Genomic DNA, 17,813 nt, shown 5'->3' with positions numbered 1-17,813 from the left:
CCCTCCAAAACGCCTGTTTTTAGTCTGAAGTTCCAAAATCCTGTTACAAACTGTGTTGTTGCTCCTTTGGCTGCCCAGAACCGAGGTCACACACACACGGAGAGATTAAATTTGGAATACTATCAAATTTGCACACAAATGGGCTTGAAAATTAGGGCATCAGGGCAGTTGTTTCCACACTTCTGTGCTGCCTGGCCCTGAAGAGAACACCTCTGTCAGGTGATGCCCTGCAGGTTTAGTGGCCCAAACCACGCACCTCTCTCTTTCCCAACGCAGGCACGGTGTGACAAGGTGACAACAACCTGAGCACAGCCTTGTATCCCAAATTTCGGGGGGTCACAAATACCCCAGAAGGTGCTCCAATGATGGTCAACATTGACGTGGCCCCTCTTGAGGAGGTGGCCACCAACCCTGCCATGCTTGGCACAGGTCCCTGGTGCTGGGGGGGGTCCCCAGTGTCCCCCTTTGAGGGGGAATGGGAGTGGGAGCTGCCAAAATGTGCCCTAATGGGGTGGGATGTGTCCCACTGGGATGGGTCCCAGCCATCTCAGGCCTGGTGTGAGGCTCAGGAGGGAGCCTGGGCCAGCAGCCCTGTCCCTCCCCGTGTCCCCAGGGACTGGTGGCTGCCTCCTGTCCGTGGTGGGCTCGTGGGGGTCCCGCCCCGTGCCCCTCTCCCCCTCGGGGCGGCCGTGTTTGTTCTCCTCGCGGCGCCCCTTATCAGCTCACAACACACACAGGAAGTCCTGTCTGGGATTGTCCATCCCCGGCCTGATTTATACAGGAAGAAAAGCATAAAAAGCCGCCCTTCCACCTCGGCAGCCACCTCCTGCCTGTGCACAGCCGGCGGCTGGGGACAGCGGGGACAGCGGGGACAGCGGGACGGGGCTGCTGGAGCCGGGGTGGCCGGGCAGGGATGGCCACCAGGAGCCACCTGGAGCACAGCGGGGGACAGGGGGGCACCCAAGGTACCACAGAGCCCCTTAATGTAAAATTTACAGCGATTCGGAGGGGGGTGGTGGTTCACGTTCTCCGTTTCAGGGGAGGCTCCTGCCTTCCTTAGCAAACACCTGTCTTTCCAAACCAAGACAGATGGGATGGGATGGGATGGGATGGGATGGGATGGGATGGGATGGGATGGGATGGGATGGGATGGGGAGCTGGCACTGCGGACAGCTCCTTGTGAGCTCTGAGTGGGTTTTGGCCTTGCTGGTGATGCTGGGAGCCTTGGGGATGGTTGAACACCCAGCACGGAGTGAGCAGGAGTGCAGAGCATCCCTTGGAGCATACAGGGGTGCAGAGCATCCCTTGGAGCACACAGGGGTGCAGAACATCCCTTGGAGCACACAGGTGTGTGAGGCAGCCTCACCTGCTCCCGGCAAGGCTGGATCTGCTGGCAGCCACGTGCTGAGCAGGGCTTTGCTCTGAGCCCAGCCCAGCCTCCAGCACTGTTATTTTTAAGTCACCCCACTGGCATTCAGGCTGTTTTCATGGGGAGGGGAAGGCAGTGGGTAAATTTTACCTCCTGTGCATGTAGAGGCTGCAAACACTTGCACAAATTCCTGTGAGATAACTGGAAATTCTTAGCTAATCTCTTTTCTTTCTGTAACTCCCTCCCTTTTCCCTCTGCCTGCTCTCTGGATACCTCTGGTACATCACCAGGCTGTCCATCCTCCCCACTCTGCTCCCTGCCCTCTGCTCTCCTCTGTGTGTTGCTGAATTCACCCCAGACCCAGGTGGGATGTGGGGCAGGACAGGGATGTGGGCAGGACTGTCCTGGCTCTGCCACCAAGGCTTGTCCTGACTAACAGCCGAGCCTGGATCCTGCTGGGTGTGCACACCAGGAGCTCTGCAAAGCCTCCCAGATTTATAACCACGGTGCTGGGTGGTTTTCATGCTGTCTGCAGCTACCTGTGGGTCCTGCTGTCCTCGTCTGTGACATTGCACAGTGCAGGCAGGAGGCTTCCAGTGAGGCACCCAGGGTATTTTGGGATAAAGGAACAGCTGGGATACCCAGGCACTGCCTGGCTGTGCAGGAATACGAAGCAGAACCACGCCAGTGAGGGGCTCTTGGTAGAAATAACCCAGCATATTTTTCCCCAGGGTCCAACATTCACGGAACCAACTCCCCGAGCAGAGAATCAAACACAGAAAGCAACAACAAGGCTTTGCCAGTGATTCAATTCATTTCAAGCTGGATTGGGAAGGTCTGGCAGTGCTTGGGAGGCTGTGGAAGGCCGCTGTGGCTGGAGCTGGAGCATCCTCAAAAACTCACCTCACCTCTGGGCAGCAGTGGGAAACAAGGATCTGCCCCGGCAGATTCTCACTGTCCTTCCCTGGGATCTGCCGATGGAGCTACTCCCCCTCTCTGCTGTTCCAGCTCTCCCGAGTTTCCCTGGAGGTAAGGACGAGAAACTGAATCCGGTGCGGAGGCTCACTGCAGCCTTTTCCCAGGCTCGGCTCTGCAGATGGGGCTGGCCCCGGGGAGGCAGATTTACAAACTGCAGCAAATTGGGGTAAACGAGCCCGCCCCACTGCCCCTGCCCCAGCAGCAGGAGGGCTGGGAGAAACACCGGGAAAGAGGTCCCAGACCAGGCAGGAAAACAAAAGTGCCTCTGCAAACAGAAGCGGGGATCAGAGCTGTTCTTTCCTCTCTCCCAAAGTGAGCTCCGGGATCCCTGTCCTGCCTAGGGCAGGTTCCTGCAGCTGGAAGCTTCCCCCTGGAAGAGAAAGATAATCAGAGCAAGAATTTCTTGTGTGAAAGGCTCTCTGCTGAGCTGTTCCCTGGGATGGTGGAGGGGCTGAGCCATCCTGCAGCTCCAGCTATCCCACCACACTTCCCATGTGCTGATTCACTGGGAAAGTGGGGCAGGGCACCACTGCCAGGTTTTGCTGGGGAAATTTTACAGACAGCCGCAAAATTCAGTTTATTCTTGGGTGGGATGAATCATTTCCCAGTTTTTACACTGCAGCCATTGCTGTGTCCTCTAAATGTAAATAAAAATTCAAGTGTGCGTGTGAGGGAAAATAAAGCTGGCTATGGGATGTTCCTGCATTTGTTTTTGCACAGCTCCAGCTCAGCTGCTGGTTGTCCCCATGGGCACCTTAAGTTATAACACACTGGTCCTGAGACAAATAATGCTTGTGAGTCCTTACTCAGGCCAAAAAAAATCACTTTGTGGGGCTCAGGTCTCAGTTTTAATATGCAGAGTCCTGAGCCACTGGTGGCAACAAGAGCAAGAGTTATGGGTCAAGTCTTTTTCTTGGTTTGACCTGGTTTTATCCCACTGCCATGAGTGGACTCTTAGATTTCCACTGAGATAGCTGGAGTGCAGCTGACGCAGCTGAGAACAATATGGGCCAGAAAAGAATAGTGGGAGGTCATTTTCCTCAGAGCTCTGCAGAACAGGGGCTGCTCCAAAGCTTAAAGTGAAGTGTAAAGTTTACAAACAGCCTCATGAAGTCCTGGGCAGAAGAATTTGTCCTAGAACAGCAAAAGCCATTCCTCCTTTTTCTATTTTTGAGAAGCACCAAAAATTCCCTTTTGCTTTAGCAAGTGCCTGCAGTTCTGTGCCAGACCCCCGTGGAGACCAGTGAGAGCCCATTGTGCACCGTAGGTATGGGGTCAGCCACGGCTTGTGGGGGCTGAAAAGTTTTGCATCTGTATGTGTGTCACTCTCCTGCCCGTGTCCCCATCCATCTGTCACTCCAGCACTCCATTTGGGGAGAGCTCGTGTGCCTGGGCACGTCCTGTTTTCTGTGAGGGGCTGGAAGTGCTCCTCTCTAAAGAGCAGGTTCCTGATGTGGGACTTCAATTCTCCACTGTTAATCCTTCCTTCTTCATGCCCCAGATGCCTGCCACCCTCCAGGCTCTCCTGGCAAACAGGGAAGTGCTCCCAGCCCTCAGCTCCAGCCCTCAGTCCCCCACGGGTGCTCTCAGGGGTTTGCTGGATGCCCAGGCAGGTGCAGTGGGCTTGGCAGGCTCTAGGAAATTGGGAGGTGGGTGAAAATCTCACCTGCACAGCCAGCCTGGTGCTCAGCCTGAGATCTGCTCGGGGCCAGCACTCGCCGTCCCTCCCAGCTCGGGCTGGTGGTAACGCCAGTGGGAGACAAGGAGGTTTTGACATTGTTCAACCCAAGAGGGAGGTTGGGCAGAAACATTTCTTTGCTGGCCTGGAGACAAGCATTAATATTAGATGTCGTGGGAGTACACTTCTGGTGTGCAAGGGAGAAAGCTGTGGGGGAAAAATGTAAAACATGGGGCAAGGGAGGACTTTGAATTCAGGCGGCCACGCAGGCAGGAGCCAAAAATCCCCTGCTGCCTTTGTCAGGAGCTCATCACACTGACATTAACAGTGCCAACAGATCTGATCTTCCCCCACTCTGAACTGGCATAACTCCTCTGCTTCCAAGGGAACTTTGCCAGGCCTTGTCCTGCGGGATTTCCCTCCCAGCATAATGAATATTAGCACAGAAGACACAGAACCCTCCCTGAGAGAGGAGGATTAAATGCTCTTTTAATGGGCTGTGTGCAGCTCTTTAGCAGCTGACACGGGCACTTGCTTGAGCAAAGATTTGACCCAATAAATGGAACTGGAAAGGAAAGTTTCTGCAGTTAAAATACTGGCAGAATTTTAAAATGCTCAGTGCACTTGGGGAGTGGCTGCCTGTGGCTGACAAGGCTCCAGTGGGGTCCCTGGAAGGAGCAGGCTCGGTCCTGTGCTGCGTGGTGGTGTCCTCTGAGGAGCTGAAGGATGAATCCATCCTCTTCCTCACCATCAAATTTGCACTTGGAATCCCAGGGATTCATGCAAAGGTTTCCTGGGCAGTGAGGGATGCCTGTCCTTAAATGAGGGTAAATGGTAAAATAGAGTGCAATGGTAAAATAGTGTTGGGGAGGGGCAGAGGGGATCACAAATGAGGGGGTAAGCTTGGATACACCTGGGAGAGTGTGCCAGGTGCTGTTCTCCTGGGTCCTTGGAAAATCCCAGCCCTGAGCACTGGCAAAGCTGCTGGAGGGGACAGATCCTGCTCAGCAAATCCCTCCTGCTCATCAGCCCCTGCTCATCCACCAGCCTGCTCAGCCCTAAAAGGTGCAAAGGCACCGTGGCTCTGCCTGGATTCCCGCTGGGATCACAGCAAGGTGAGGGAGGATCAGGGCCATGGGATGCTCCTAAAACACCCCCTGTGGGATGGGATGGGTTTCCTGATGCCCTGCCATGGGTGTGACAGTGTCTGTGCCTCTCTGGCACACCAGAGGTGTGAGCTCAGTGCCACAGGGGCTCCGTGGCCACCAGCCTGCAGGGATCTTTGGGAGTGTCCAGGGAACACCAGCTCCATGGTGGGTGAGGGCTGGGTCACTGCTCTCTGTCTGCCTGACAAGGGGAGTGTAACCCTGTGCTTTTTCTGTCCTCACAGAAAGAAACCAAGATGCTCCTCAAGCAAAGGATCCCTTGCCCAGGACACGTGATGGAGCACCGTGGGTGAGGTGAGTTGTCTCAGCTGCAAAATGAGATCCTGTGTTTTCAGTATGGCCACACAGAGAAGCTCTGGCTTCCACGTGCATTTTGCAATTATTAGACAATAATTCAGGCTCTGTTAATCTCCCCTGTACACCAGAAAAAAAACCCAATAAGGCTCTCTGCATAACAAGATAATTACTGTTCTTCCAAGGCTCTTGGGAGAAGTTGCCTGTGCTGATGAAATTAAGGGAACTGAAATAATTCCCCAGAGGTAGGATGGCTCCAGAGGGTGAACAAACCCGTGTGAGATGCTGTACAGCACAGAGCTGCACTTCCCCCAGCACCAGCAAACCTTTCCCTGCTGCTGGGAGGGATCTCCATCTCCACCAGCACTTCCAGAGAGGATTCCCCTCTGTTCCCTTCCCAGGGAGGATCCCACCAAAGCTGCTTTTTACACTGGGAGCCCCAAGTACCCATCAGCTTCCCCAGAGGGTGCAGCACGGCCCGGGGCATCTCCAGTTCCACCGGCAGCCCCAGCATATCCCTGAGGAAACAGAGGGGATGGGCCAGTGATCTCAGTTGTTCTCTTGGAGCCATTATTGTTGAACTGGTAAATATTTCCTTTAAATGCTTACATGCTTTCAAAAAATGTACAGGGCTTAATGGGAACAAATATTCCCAGGGGGCTGTATCCTGCCATTCATTTGCACATCAGATCCCTGCTATCTTTAAGAATGGTTCTGTGCATGGGCAGGCGCCTAAGTCATTTGAGAAACAATAACCCTCTGTGCTCTAATTTTCCAGACAAAAATGTAGACAAAACAAGTGGCAATTTGGCACAAACCGAGCGGCTTTGATAAATAACTGGGCATTTAAGAGGAGAAGCCTGTAGGCAGCTGGGCTCGGGCTGTCCTGGGGCAGGTGTTGGGCAGCCGGGGCTGAGCCCCGGGTGTCACCCAGGAGAGTCCCTCTGCAGCTGGGGGGCTTCCAAGGAATTCTCTAAGCATCCTTTATGATTTGTTGAAACCTGGTGGTTCACCGCCGGCTCCTGCAGGACTTTGGGATGAGCCCAGGGGATTAGCGGGAGGGTCTGGAGCAGGTCTCTAACCCAGGGAGAGGTGATGCCTCCTCCTAAAATCCTCTGTGCTCGTGGTGGGGGGCGCGGACCAGGACAGTCATTTTCAGTAAAGAGAATTCAATTTGCCCAGGCCGCTGCCCTGGGGATGGACCATCCCCGCGGGGAGTCCGAGCAGCCCGGGGCGAGGGGCCGGGGCTGAGCCGCGATCTCTCGCTGTTAATCCGCTGCCCACCCAGCCGGGCTGGGCCTTTGGGGGGCCCGGGGACCGCGTGTCCCGCAGCCCGTGCGGCTCCTCCGGCCCTGGGGTCACAGGTAAGGCTCCTCATCCCCCGGGACAGGGGTCCCCGCAATCCTGCCCCCATCAGCGACGTTTGGGACGCTACAGCAGCGTGTCCCCTCACCCGGGCGGGACATCTCGGGGGTCCTGCCCTGTCCCCGCATGAGTCCCCCGCGGGTCCCGGTGGCTCCGCGGCGCTGCCGTGTCCCGGGGGCAGGTGGCGGCCGGCGGGGACCGGCAGGGCGGGGGCAGGCGGAGATCCCCGGGCCCCGGCGCTTCCCCCCGGCCGGGAGGCTCCGCTTTCCTCCCCGCCTGGAGCTCATTGGGCCGGGGCGGAGGGACCGGCCCGGGCCGGGGGAGGAAATGCGCCGGGGGCCGCGGCGCGGCGGCGACTCCGCGGCTCCGCCACCGGCACCGGTGAGTCCCGGGGGGCGCCGCCCGGGGCTCGGCACAGCCGGGGGGGCTCGGCACGGCCAGGGGGGCTCGGCACGGCCGGGGGGTCCGGCCGCATCCCCGGCGGGGACGGGCGGGGGACGGGGGTGCCGGCGGAGCGGGGCTCGGTGCCGCAGCGCGGGGGGCGGCCGGGGGGGCCCGGGCTCGGGGATCGGGCTGCTGCGGCCGCGGGAGCATCCCCGGGACAGCCGTGTCCCCGCCTTCCCCCGGCGACACCCGTGTCCTTACGGCCCCCCGGGACACCCGTGTCCCCGCAGCTCCCCGGGATATCCGTGTCCCTACAGCCCCCCGGGATATCCGTGTCCCTACAGCCCCCCGGGACACCCGTGTCCATACAGCCCCTCGGGGACACCCGTGTCCCTACACCCCCCGGGACACCCGTGTCCCCGCAGCTCCCCGGGACACCCGTGTCCCTACAGCTCCCCGGGATATACGTGTCCCTACACCCCCCGGGACACCCGTGTCCCCGCAGCCCCCGGCGGTGCCGGTCCCTGCCTGGTGACGCTGTCCCCGCAGCCCCCGTGTCCCCGTGCCCCGGCGGACAGTGTCACAGCCCCCTCCGCGGTGTCACCGTGCCCGTGTCCCGCTCCGTGCCGCATCCCAGGCAGCGCCGGCAGCGGCTGGAGGTGTCTGCGAAGGACAGTCCATCCCCTGCGGGTGGCACTGAGCCTCTCCGGCGGGGTTTGGCTCTGAGGGCGCAGGCCAGGGTTGGAGCCGCGGGTTCCCCTGCAGACCAGGCCGGGCTGATGGAAAAATGCAGCTCCAGGTCCCGGGAGAGCCGTGGCATCCTCGCCAGGGGCTGGATTCTCTCATCCCTCTGCAGCCAGAGCACGATTCCTCCTGCTGCCGTCAGCTGGAGTTTTGGCCGTGGTTCCGTGGGCAGAGCTGGAGAAAGTGCTGCTCACCTGTGCCGTGGGTTGTGTGTCCCCTAGATCGCTGTGGCAGGTGAGGAAAGAGCAGAGTTTTGGGAATTTAGGAGAATTTTGGGAATGGTTCTGGCTGGTGGGACAGGGACTGCCAGACTCGCAGGAGCACGTGGTCAGCCAGGAGGGTTTGCTGACCCCTAAGACATAATTTCACTTGTCAGACCACAGGGTTTCACCTCTTCGTTTGAGAGGCTTAAAAGGCAGAGACAAAAAAAGTATTTATTTATCCTTGAGCATAATTTTTTTCTTCTCTAAGTTCTGTGCTTTAAAAAAGCATTGAATAGATGGCGTCAACAGGTTGGAGGATCCTCAGCATCTTTAAAGAGGTTGATTTTTGTAAGCACATAAAAAAGACAAGTCTAGACGATGATATTTTCTACTTTTACAGCTTTTTCTGGTACAAAGCAACCATAATTTTGTGGCCCAGAGGGATCCTTGAGGTAGGGCAGTGCTGCTCCAGTTCAAAGTGAAAAAACAAACTGTATTTTAGGCTCGTGCCCTGTGCTTCTTGCAGTCCCCACAAGGAAAGCTCCCATGGCAGCCACGGGAATCCTGTGGGAGGATGGAGATGGTTGGCAGAGTTTGACTTCCAGACTTCAGGATCTGGGATTGTAGGGAAGTTTTGTGTCCCAGTATAGCCCTGGGAAAAGCTGGCTGATGGAGCAAAGGGGAGTTGGTGTGTGTCTGAGCACCAGTGTCCTTGGAATGTCTCCAGGAGGACTGGGGAAAGGGAAAGCTCTTTCTCTATTTTTAAAAAAAACTTTTCTGCAGGACAAGCAAGATTTGCTTTCCTGATGGTGGAGGTACCACAAATTCTTCATTAGGAAGTTAAATTCATTGCAGTGTTTGAAGAAGAATGGAGGACTGCAGGCTTCAAAGCAACAAAATCCTCCTTCCATCCTCAGGGCTGGGTTTGCATGGAAATCTGCTGGGATATTTGATATTTGACATTTGATATTAAGGGGCAGGAAGGCACCAGGCTGGTTTCTCTCCAGATGTGAATCTCCATTTCTCCCTGCCTCAGATTCTTCTCCTGCACCAAGGAAAGGATGATCCTGAGTGCCTTGAGAAGGGCTTGGAGACCTGCAGGGTCTGCAGATTTGCCATGGTTGTTTGTAATAATCTGTCTCAGAGTTGGGATTTCCCAGTGGAGTTTGGGGATCAAACTGCAATTTTCCAGTCCAATCCTGCCCCACAGCATGTGGAGATTTTAGAAAGTTGATTTGCAGTTCACCATATCTGCAGTCTCAGAAGGAGGTTTCTTGTTGTGTAGTCTCCCCTTTCAGAAAGTTTAATTCTTTCTTTCATTGGTGCATATTTAAGGTGGGTTTCTTTATTTCTGCTGCCATCCGGAGGCCAAGTGGTTTGTTTAAATGAGATATTGTTTCAACTGGATATTGTTACTGACCCTCTTCAGCCTGGTTTTGTATTTGTCCTCTGCTAGAAAATCAAAACCTCTGGGTTTGTGCCTCAGAGCCAGCTCTGCAGATGGTACATACAGCCCTTGCAGCACTTTTCCCTGTCACGAATTTGTGTTTTAAAGAGAAGAAGATCAGATTTCAGTGTTTAATGTGGTGGGAAAACACAGCTTTACAATGCTGTGTGCATTAAGAAATGACAGGCCATTGTTTTGCCCTCGCTGCCTGGAACTGGCAGCGAGTTGGAGGCAAAACACAGCCCCTGGTGCCCTGAGAGCATCTCCAGGCATCCCCCGGGGTAAATCAAGGATAATTCCTGAGTTAATATTGTGCACAGTGATGGGATGAGCGGGGCAGGGTGGGTTTGTGCCTGGAGCAGCTCCCACCCTGCCAGGGCTTTGTCCCCACGGCTCTGCTGGGTGTCACCAGCTGGGCAGGGACACCTCATAGAATCCCAGACTGACCTAGGCTGGAAAAGACCTTTGAGATCAAGTCCTTTGACCTAACACCTCCTTTCAGTTACACCATGGCTCTGAGCGCCATGTCCAGTCTGTTTTTAAACACATCCAGGGATGGTGACTCCACTGCCTCCCTGGGCAGCCCATTCCAGTGCCCAATCTCTCTTTCAGTGAAGAATTTTTTTCCTGAAATGTCCTCCCTCTCACAGTGCTGCCCTCCTGCTTGCAGGGATCCCCACGGAAGGACGAGCCATGCAGTAGGAGCCAGCACATCCCACAGAAGAGCAGGACCCAGAGCTGCAGGAGGGACGGGACATGTGGAGCCTCAGCTGCCTCCTCTGGGGACTCCTCCTCATCCTCAGCACCAGCAGCACGGAGGGCTTTGCCCAGGCAGGGTAAGAGCCTGTTTTGTCTGCACCTCTCAGGTGTGTTCTTCACCCATCAGGGTGAGGCACGTCCTCTCTGGGGGGGAACAGCCCTGTGTGGCTCTCTGGGTGGTGAGGAGGTGGAAAAAGCTCTCCCAAGGCTCAGCAGCCCATTGCTGGTTGTTTGCTTTCTCACTGGAGCTAAAACATCTCTCAGAGGAAATGTCCCAGCTCTGTTTAACTCTGTGCAGGGCCACAAAGACACTCTGGGCTTTTTGTCCAGGAGAGTCAAAAGCTCATCAGGCCCTGAGCTGTTCAGGAGTTATTACAGTCTCTTTCAAGCATATCCTTCATGAAAATATGTGTGAAATCCTGCTAGCACACAAATCAAGCCTTGTGAACAAGCTGTCACTGAAGGATGCAGCTCCATCAGAGGATGCAGCTCCCAGCTCTGATGGACACCCAGGGACAGAGGTGTGGGAAGCTCTGGGCTGGGCTTTGTTCCCTCCTGGGCTTTGTGCCCCCCAGGATGCTGCTGGGGCCCATGGTCCTGCCAGCCCAGCACTGGCAGCTCCAGCAATTCCCCTTCCCTTCCTGGGAAATGGGTCTGGGAGGACTCCCTGGATCCAGCACAGCCTGGGCAGGCACAGCTCAGCTCCTGCTGGGTCTGAGGAAGCCCAGAGCTCAGTGCCCCAGTTTCTTCCTGAGCTGAGAGGAGCTGGAGCTCAAAACCCTCCCCCAGACACAGCTCACATTTTCTACAAAGTTTGTTTTTACACTGAAATGCTCCTCCAGTGTGAAACCTTTCACATTCTGTCCAAGACTGAAACCACAGCTGAATTTCTCGCTCTCACACAGAGGCTGCAGCTAAAACTTTGTTCTGAATTTTACAAAGCAAACAATTGCCATTTAAAAATTGCATCTTCTATAACATTAATCATGAGGCTGAGAGGAGTTTTCTGGAGTTAATGGAAACCATCTGATGTCCATGCTAATTCCCAGGCTTTTTATTTTAGTTTCTAATTGAACTGGGAGGTTGAGACAAGTAGATGGGTTCCTCAGTGGGACTGACCTGCTTGGGCTGGAAGTTGTTGAAAAAAAGGATGTTTAAACAAGACCACTTTGGCTGTTAACCTTGGGAAAGTTTTTGACTGGATAACACTTATCTTAGGAAGGCTGGGGAGTGCCTTTCATCCAACCTCTAATTTTTTTGCGGTGAGCCTGACCCTTCCTGTGAAATCATTAATTTCTTGGTGACCACAGGGGCATCCGTTTCAGGAATGCAAAAGTCTCAGAAAGGAAAAATCCGCCCAGAAAGTGAGTGATTTTAGGGGAAGGGAGACAATGAATGTAGTGAGTAAATCATCCCTAAATCTGGGTCCAAACTGCTCCCTCGGGACGGGGGAGGAAGCGCCCGCGCCGCTCACAGCGCTCCAGAGTTGTGTCACTGACCCGAAACAGCTTGAAGTGGCTTTCCCAGGTCGCTGGGGCAACCAGCCACTGCTGTCCACTAGCCCAGAGCAGGGAGGGGAGCTCAGGCCGTGTCCTGGCTGCGGCACTGAGCGATCCCTCTGTGCCCAGGCGCAGGGTGTGCTCGAGCCGCCTGAGCGCCCACGCCGAGTCCCACGTGCAGCCCGTGTACCAGCCCTACCTCACCACCTGCCAGGGCCACCGCCTCTGCAGCACCTACAGGTGAGCCCACCTGCCTGTGCCACGGGCAGCAGAGATCCTGCTGCACCCGCAGGGGTGGGGGTCCCAGCCCTTGGGAGCGCCCTGTGCCACTGTGGGAGCAGGAGAGGGGTTTGGGGTACCCTGCTCAGCCCAGCCTTGCCTTGCAGGACCATCTACAGGGTTGCCTACAGGCAGAGGTACAGGCAGCTGCCCCAGCCCGTGGCCTCGTGCTGTCCTGGATGGAGCAGAGCAAACGGCCACACGCTGGGCTGTAACAGAGGTAAGGAGCTGCTGGGTCACCCCGGTGCCACTGCCTGTCCCCAGACCCTTCATGTCCCTGGAGGGAGCCCCAGGACCACATCTCTCCTTTACCAACCCTCTGCCTGTCAGTGGATTCTCCCTGAATTAAATTTGCAGCATCACAGCCAAATGTGGTTCAATATCTGATTAATTCCCAGCTTTTCTCTGCTGCCTCTTGGGCCTTTTTCCTTTGGGATCACTTATTACCTTTATGGTTACCAGGGGATAAATAAAACAAGTCCTTCCCATCTAAATCAGCAGAAATGGATGAGAAACACTTTCAGGAGGCAACAAATACAAACCACAGCAGCAGCCAGTCTGTTCCCAGTGAGCTCAGAGCGTGGCACCAGGGGCTGCTGCTGCCTGCTGCCCTCCTCCTTCCCATCTTTGCTGCCTTCAGGCCTCTCAGCTTCTTTCCAGCTCCTCTTCCTCTTCCTTCCACCCACCCTAAGTCCTGTTCCCTCTGGGCAGCTCAGCCCTGCTGTGTGGTGCTGGTGTGTTTTGGGGTGTGCACACCTCCAGGGGGCAGGGAGGGAGCTGGGGACCCCCGGAGCAGCTGGGTGATGCTGTGCTGCTGTTCCTCTCACAGCTCTGTGCTGGGAGCCGTGCCAGAACGGAGGGAGCTGCGCCTTCCCCGGGAGATGCTCCTGCCCCCCTGGCTGGACAGGGCCAGCCTGCCAGACAGGTACTGGCCATGTCCCCCCTGTCCCTGCTGCCTGTGTCATACCTGTCCTGCTGCTGTTGTTGGGAGAGCTTCTCCTGGGAGCATGCCAGCTGCCATGGGGCTCTGGGTGTCCTTTGCCCTACACCAACCCCTCAGGGGGGACAGGACCTTGTCAGACCTTATCAGACCTTGGGCCGTGTCTGATTCCGTCCCTCTGCACACACATGAACACTTGCTCCAGGGAAGGATGGGAAGTGGGGTTCCCAGGGGAGGTCTGGCCTCCCTCTGGCTGCCTCAGTTCTCCCTCCTGTGCAGCTCTGGCACCCCCATTTTCTCTGCCTGCTGCTCTGTGCTGGGTCAGTGTGAGCAGAGCTGTGAGCCTCTCTGCAGCACAGAGCCTTTGTGGGGCCAGCCTGGGATTGTGTTCATTTGTGTTCATTTGTGATCATCCCTCCCAGGCTCTTGCTGTAAACTAAAACTCCCTTTTACTGCAGAGACTAAAAATCCATAACCCAAAAATATCTGGGGGTGGATGAGAAGCCTGGTGATGTCACAGGAACAGCCCCAGTGCTCCTCACAGCATGGAGAAATCAGGCAGTGTGGTGCCCACCAGTGCTTCAAACCCCTGCCATGGCATTTCCCAGCTTTTCCCAGCTTTCCAGCCTCCTGTAAGGCAGAGGAGGAGCGTGTGGCATTGACCCATGCTGGGCCAGGCAGGGCTGAGCCCATCCTGACAGCTCCAGCTCCGACGGAAAGGATTTTCCCACTGCCTAAAACAGATTTGCCCGGGCGTGGGAAGAGCTTCAGCTCTTTCTGCTTTGTGGGAACAGCTTTAATAACTCCCCCGTGTGAGGAGAGGTTACTGGGTTTTGTACACACTTGAAAGGCTGATAGCTCCTCGCCACAGCTGGCTGGAACCAAAACCCCGGCCGTAAATCCGGGATGAGAGCCGAGCACTGCCTGCGCCCGCCTGGCCAGAGCTGGGACATTTCTGACCACAGCTTCTCCTTCTGGCTGTGTTGTAGGGGGGGCAGGAGGAGGGGATGAGGCCAGACCCCTCCAGCTTAGCCTAGGTTTTTCCAGGGCTGTCCCAGGCGCTGGTGGTGCTGAGACAGCCAGAGCTGTGCCTGGCACAAACACCAGCTCACTTGGGGGCACTCCCTGGGGTCCATTGCAGCCCCCCTGTGTCCCTCGCCCTATCCCCTCCTCACTGAGCCGTTCCTGTGTTCCAGACGTGGATGAATGTGCCAGCCAAAGCCACGGGTGCAGCCAGCTGTGCATCAACACTGCTGGGAGCTTCCACTGCGCCTGCCGGGACGGCTTCAGCCTGGCTGCCGATGACAAGGGCTGCCAGCCCCTGGTGCCAGCACCTGGGACAGACACCTCCAGCCACACAGGTATCCTGTCCCCACATTGAGCCCCAGCTGCTGGGGGCCTGCAGTGAGAGCTGAGAGAACACTCCCAGGAGATGGGAGAGGGGACAACAGCCAGAGCCCCTCAGCTTTATTCTCGCGGACCCAGGAGTGCTTCTCCCACCCAAACAACTTCCCCTGAGCACAAATCCATCTGTGAGGGTGACAGGGCCTGGCTGTGGCTGGAGCTGTCTGGGATGTGTCTGTTCTCTCCCTCATCATCCTCGTTCCTGCAGGGCAGGTCTGGAGCCACGAGGAGCGGCGGGCGCCGCTGGTGACGGCCCATTATTACTTTTGGTACGCGCTGTGACACTTCAAACTCGTACCGTGAGTAATAATGCGCTGTGGCCAGCACGGGCATCACCAGCAAACATCTGGGACAGCCTGCACGTGCCCCACCTGCCTCTACCCCTGTGCAGGATTGTCCCCTCAGCAGGGACAATCCCTTGTGCCCACCACAGCACAAGGCAGAGCTGGGTGGTTTTTGGCAACATAAGGCCAGGATCCACCAGATCTCTTGTTCTTTAAGCATTGCCCCACTGCCTGAAACCCTCCCCACTTCGTTGCAGGTGCTGCAGCAGGAGGAGCAGCCTGTGCCTTTAGCAGCTGGACTAGATGCCAGCAGGTCCAGCTGATGCTCTGGGGGGTGATCCCAGCGGGGTAGACCCTGGGGGTGGAAAGCAGCAGAGCTTGGCCACAGCCCTGCAGCCATGTCTTCCTCCCCAGCAGCTTCCACCTCACCTCAGCAGTGAGCTTTTACTCACTGGCATTCCCTCGGTGACTTTTTCAGGTCCCTCCAGTGAAATGAAGGAAGAAATGAAGGACCTGAGGAGCAGAGTGGAAGCGCTGGAGCAGGCGAGTTGCAGCACATCCCCTTGCCCTGTTCCTGCTCGGCCAGCTCCCACCCGGGGCTGTTTGCAGCCAGGGTTTCCCTCTTTCCCGGCTCTATTTTTAACATCCCAGCAGCAATCCCAGCTGTGCTCCCCGCAGCCGCCGGCAGCACCCACGCCACGGCTTTTCCAGCCCTTTGAACACAACCACAGCCCCTTGAGCCCTCCCTGGTGGGTGCTGCATCCCCCCGGTGGTCCTGCTGCCGGGGGCGATGCACTCACAGCTCCCCTTCTCCCTGCAGAAGCTCCAGCTGGTGCTGGCCCCCTTCCACAACCTGATGCCGCCAGAGGATGTCGGTGCAGACCCCATCAGCCGCCTGTCCCACTCCCTCCAGCAGCTGGACAGGATCGAGTCCCTGAGCGAGCAGATCTCTTTCCTGGAAGAGCGGCTGGAGACCTGTAAGTGCCTGGAAAAAGCAGTGGGGAAGGATGTCCCTGCAGCCATGCTGGCCACGGGGAGCAGACGTGGGCCAGCGAGATCAGTAACACATATGCCACTGCTAATCTGGATCTGCCTCAAGCTCAGCAGCCTGTAATTAATAAAGGATGAACACAAACAGCCCATTAGCTTCATTTCAAAGCTGTTTCTATGGCTGCACCATCTGACTGCCCTTGTAGCAGCCAAAAGTTGTAGGATTGGTACATGGAAAAGTGGCTGTGGGAGGCACTGGGAGCAGTGGGGCACCTGTGGCAGGCAGCACCTCACAGCTGCTGTCCCTTCCTGATAGCTCAGTCCTTAGGAAAGAACCCCCAACTCTTAGAAAATTAACAGTCCAAAAAGTCAATCAGGGAAGTTTAGGGAGCGTGCAGAAGTTGGCAGATTTATGAGCCTGGGAAGGTTTAGGCATTTCTTTTGGAAGTTTACAGACCAGTAAGGGCACCAGAGAGGGTCTCTGAAGTAGCAAACTGAGGGAGGGACCCCAGTGGGAGCTGTCATGTGTGAAATGAGGTGGGGAGGTTCTGCCTGGTGTCCCCACCACGCAGAGGGACAGCACCCCTTGTGTCCCTGTGGTGCTCACCTGCACTCCAAGCAGAACACAACCATCTAAACTCTTTTATTTTGATAGGCAGCTCATTTTCCCATCAAATAATTCCAGAAACTAGGCATGGCTGGGGTGTGCAACGGCAGCTTGCTGAGTCTTGGAAAGACTCAGGAGAAACTGGTTCAGGGCATATTCAGTCCCAGTTCAGTGCTTGCAGTAATGGCTGAGAGAGAAAAAGAATTCAAAGAACTTGTCTGAAGACAAAGTAGCTGCAAATAGACACTTAAAAATCATCTCAGAAAGGGGTAATTGCCAGAACCACTGAGTGTTCCAGCAGGCTGAGTTTTCCAGTAGTGCCCTGCACATATTAGTGACAGCACAGAGAAATGTGAGCAGTATCACAAGGTAACATGGATTCATTCCAAGGGATGACTCCAAAGTCCTGAAATTAATTTCTGCCAAGTCTGTCTCAGCAAGCAAAACCTGTTTTTGTCTCTTTTCATGGTCCCTGTAGGACACAAAGCTGTCCTGTCATACCCCAGCAAGCTCTGGGGCTCACAGGGCATCCCATGGAGTTACTCAGCCATCCCTGTGCCTGGTGGAGCATTTCCCAACTGAATGCTGTCCTACAACTGCACTCCCCAATTTACTGCTCAGTGGGGATGTGTGCAATGACCAAAAACCCATTTTCTCTTCTTTAAACCACCAGCAGAGGCACCAGGTCAGAGCTCTGTAAGCCATAATGATTTTGGCCTCTCTAGGTCTGAATTACCCTGATCCAGCACAGACTGTTACTGTCACTGGATTTGGGGACATTGTGCACAGGGCCCAGGCAAGGACTGTGACATGCCAGGGAGGTGAGAGTGACACTCCCGAGTGTGGGGGGATGAAGCCAGCCTGGGGTTATTTGCCAAAAGGAAAGCAGCAAGTGTGGGTGACATTCCCAGAGGTTCAGGTCAGTTCGTTTTGCCTGGGAAAGTCACAAACCAAAGCCAGGCTAATGACTGAATTTATCTGGCTGAATTTATTTTTTTTTTCTAATCTTCCCAGGTTCCTGCAAGAACGAACTCTAGCAGAGTGCCTGGGGATCTGGAGCAAGCTGAGTGCATCCACAGCTCTTATCACCCTCTCCAGCCCCAGGATGGGGATGAAGCTACACCATCATAGGAAGGCACAGGGTGGCAGGAGAAGGCAGGAGAAGGCTGGGCTCCCATCAGCATCTCCATCGTTCTCTCTTCCAGCTCACCTCACCAGAGGCCACGCAGTTCCTTCCAAACTGGACTCTGAGCCCTCTCCCTGCTGGAGAGGCAGCAAATAAATGCCTTACCTCGTGCCATGAGTGCCTGGCTGTGCCAGACTGGCTGTGTGTGCCCTGGCGGGGGGTTTAGCTGCCCCTGGCTTTTCCTCAGCATTATCCTGGGATAACAGCTCCCAGGGAGCAGCAAGCACAGACCTGGCC

The 17,813-nt window shown here is 55.9% G+C and overlaps 1 protein-coding gene across 1 annotated transcript; it reads left to right on the top strand.

Annotated features, from left to right (window-relative positions):
* Positions 1-822: 822 nt before the first annotated feature.
* EGFL7 (EGF like domain multiple 7) lies at positions 823-17,693 on the top strand. Its single transcript, XM_041483862.1, has 11 exons — positions 823-965; positions 2,101-2,398; positions 5,416-5,485; positions 10,299-10,464; positions 12,016-12,126; positions 12,273-12,385; positions 12,995-13,090; positions 14,302-14,466; positions 15,272-15,336; positions 15,614-15,770; positions 17,405-17,693. The coding sequence occupies exons 4-11, from the start codon at positions 10,385-10,387 to the stop codon at positions 17,425-17,427; spliced, it is 810 nt and encodes a 269-aa protein (XP_041339796.1). The 5' UTR covers positions 823-965; positions 2,101-2,398; positions 5,416-5,485; positions 10,299-10,384; the 3' UTR covers positions 17,428-17,693.
* The last annotated feature ends 120 nt before the right edge of the window (positions 17,694-17,813 follow it).

Source organism: Pyrgilauda ruficollis, unplaced genomic scaffold (genome assembly GCF_017590135.1).
Source record: "Pyrgilauda ruficollis isolate IOZ18807 unplaced genomic scaffold, ASM1759013v1 scaffold62, whole genome shotgun sequence".
In the NCBI taxonomy this organism is placed as follows: domain Eukaryota; kingdom Metazoa; phylum Chordata; class Aves; order Passeriformes; family Passeridae; genus Pyrgilauda; species Pyrgilauda ruficollis.
The sequence above is the reverse complement of the archived record's forward strand: the minus strand, read 5'-3'. Positions and strand labels throughout refer to the sequence as shown.

Coding starts and splice junctions, on each gene's coding strand:
- EGFL7 (XM_041483862.1), top strand. CDS start 10,385: ATGTGGAGCCTCAGCTGCCTCCTCTGGGGACTCCTCCTCATCCTCAGC. Junction 14,467..15,271: donor AGACACCTCCAGCCACACAG/GTATCCTGTCCC, acceptor TGACTTTTTCAG/GTCCCTCCAGTGAAATGAAG. Junction 15,771..17,404: donor GGAAGAGCGGCTGGAGACCT/GTAAGTGCCTGG, acceptor TAATCTTCCCAG/GTTCCTGCAAGAACGAACTC.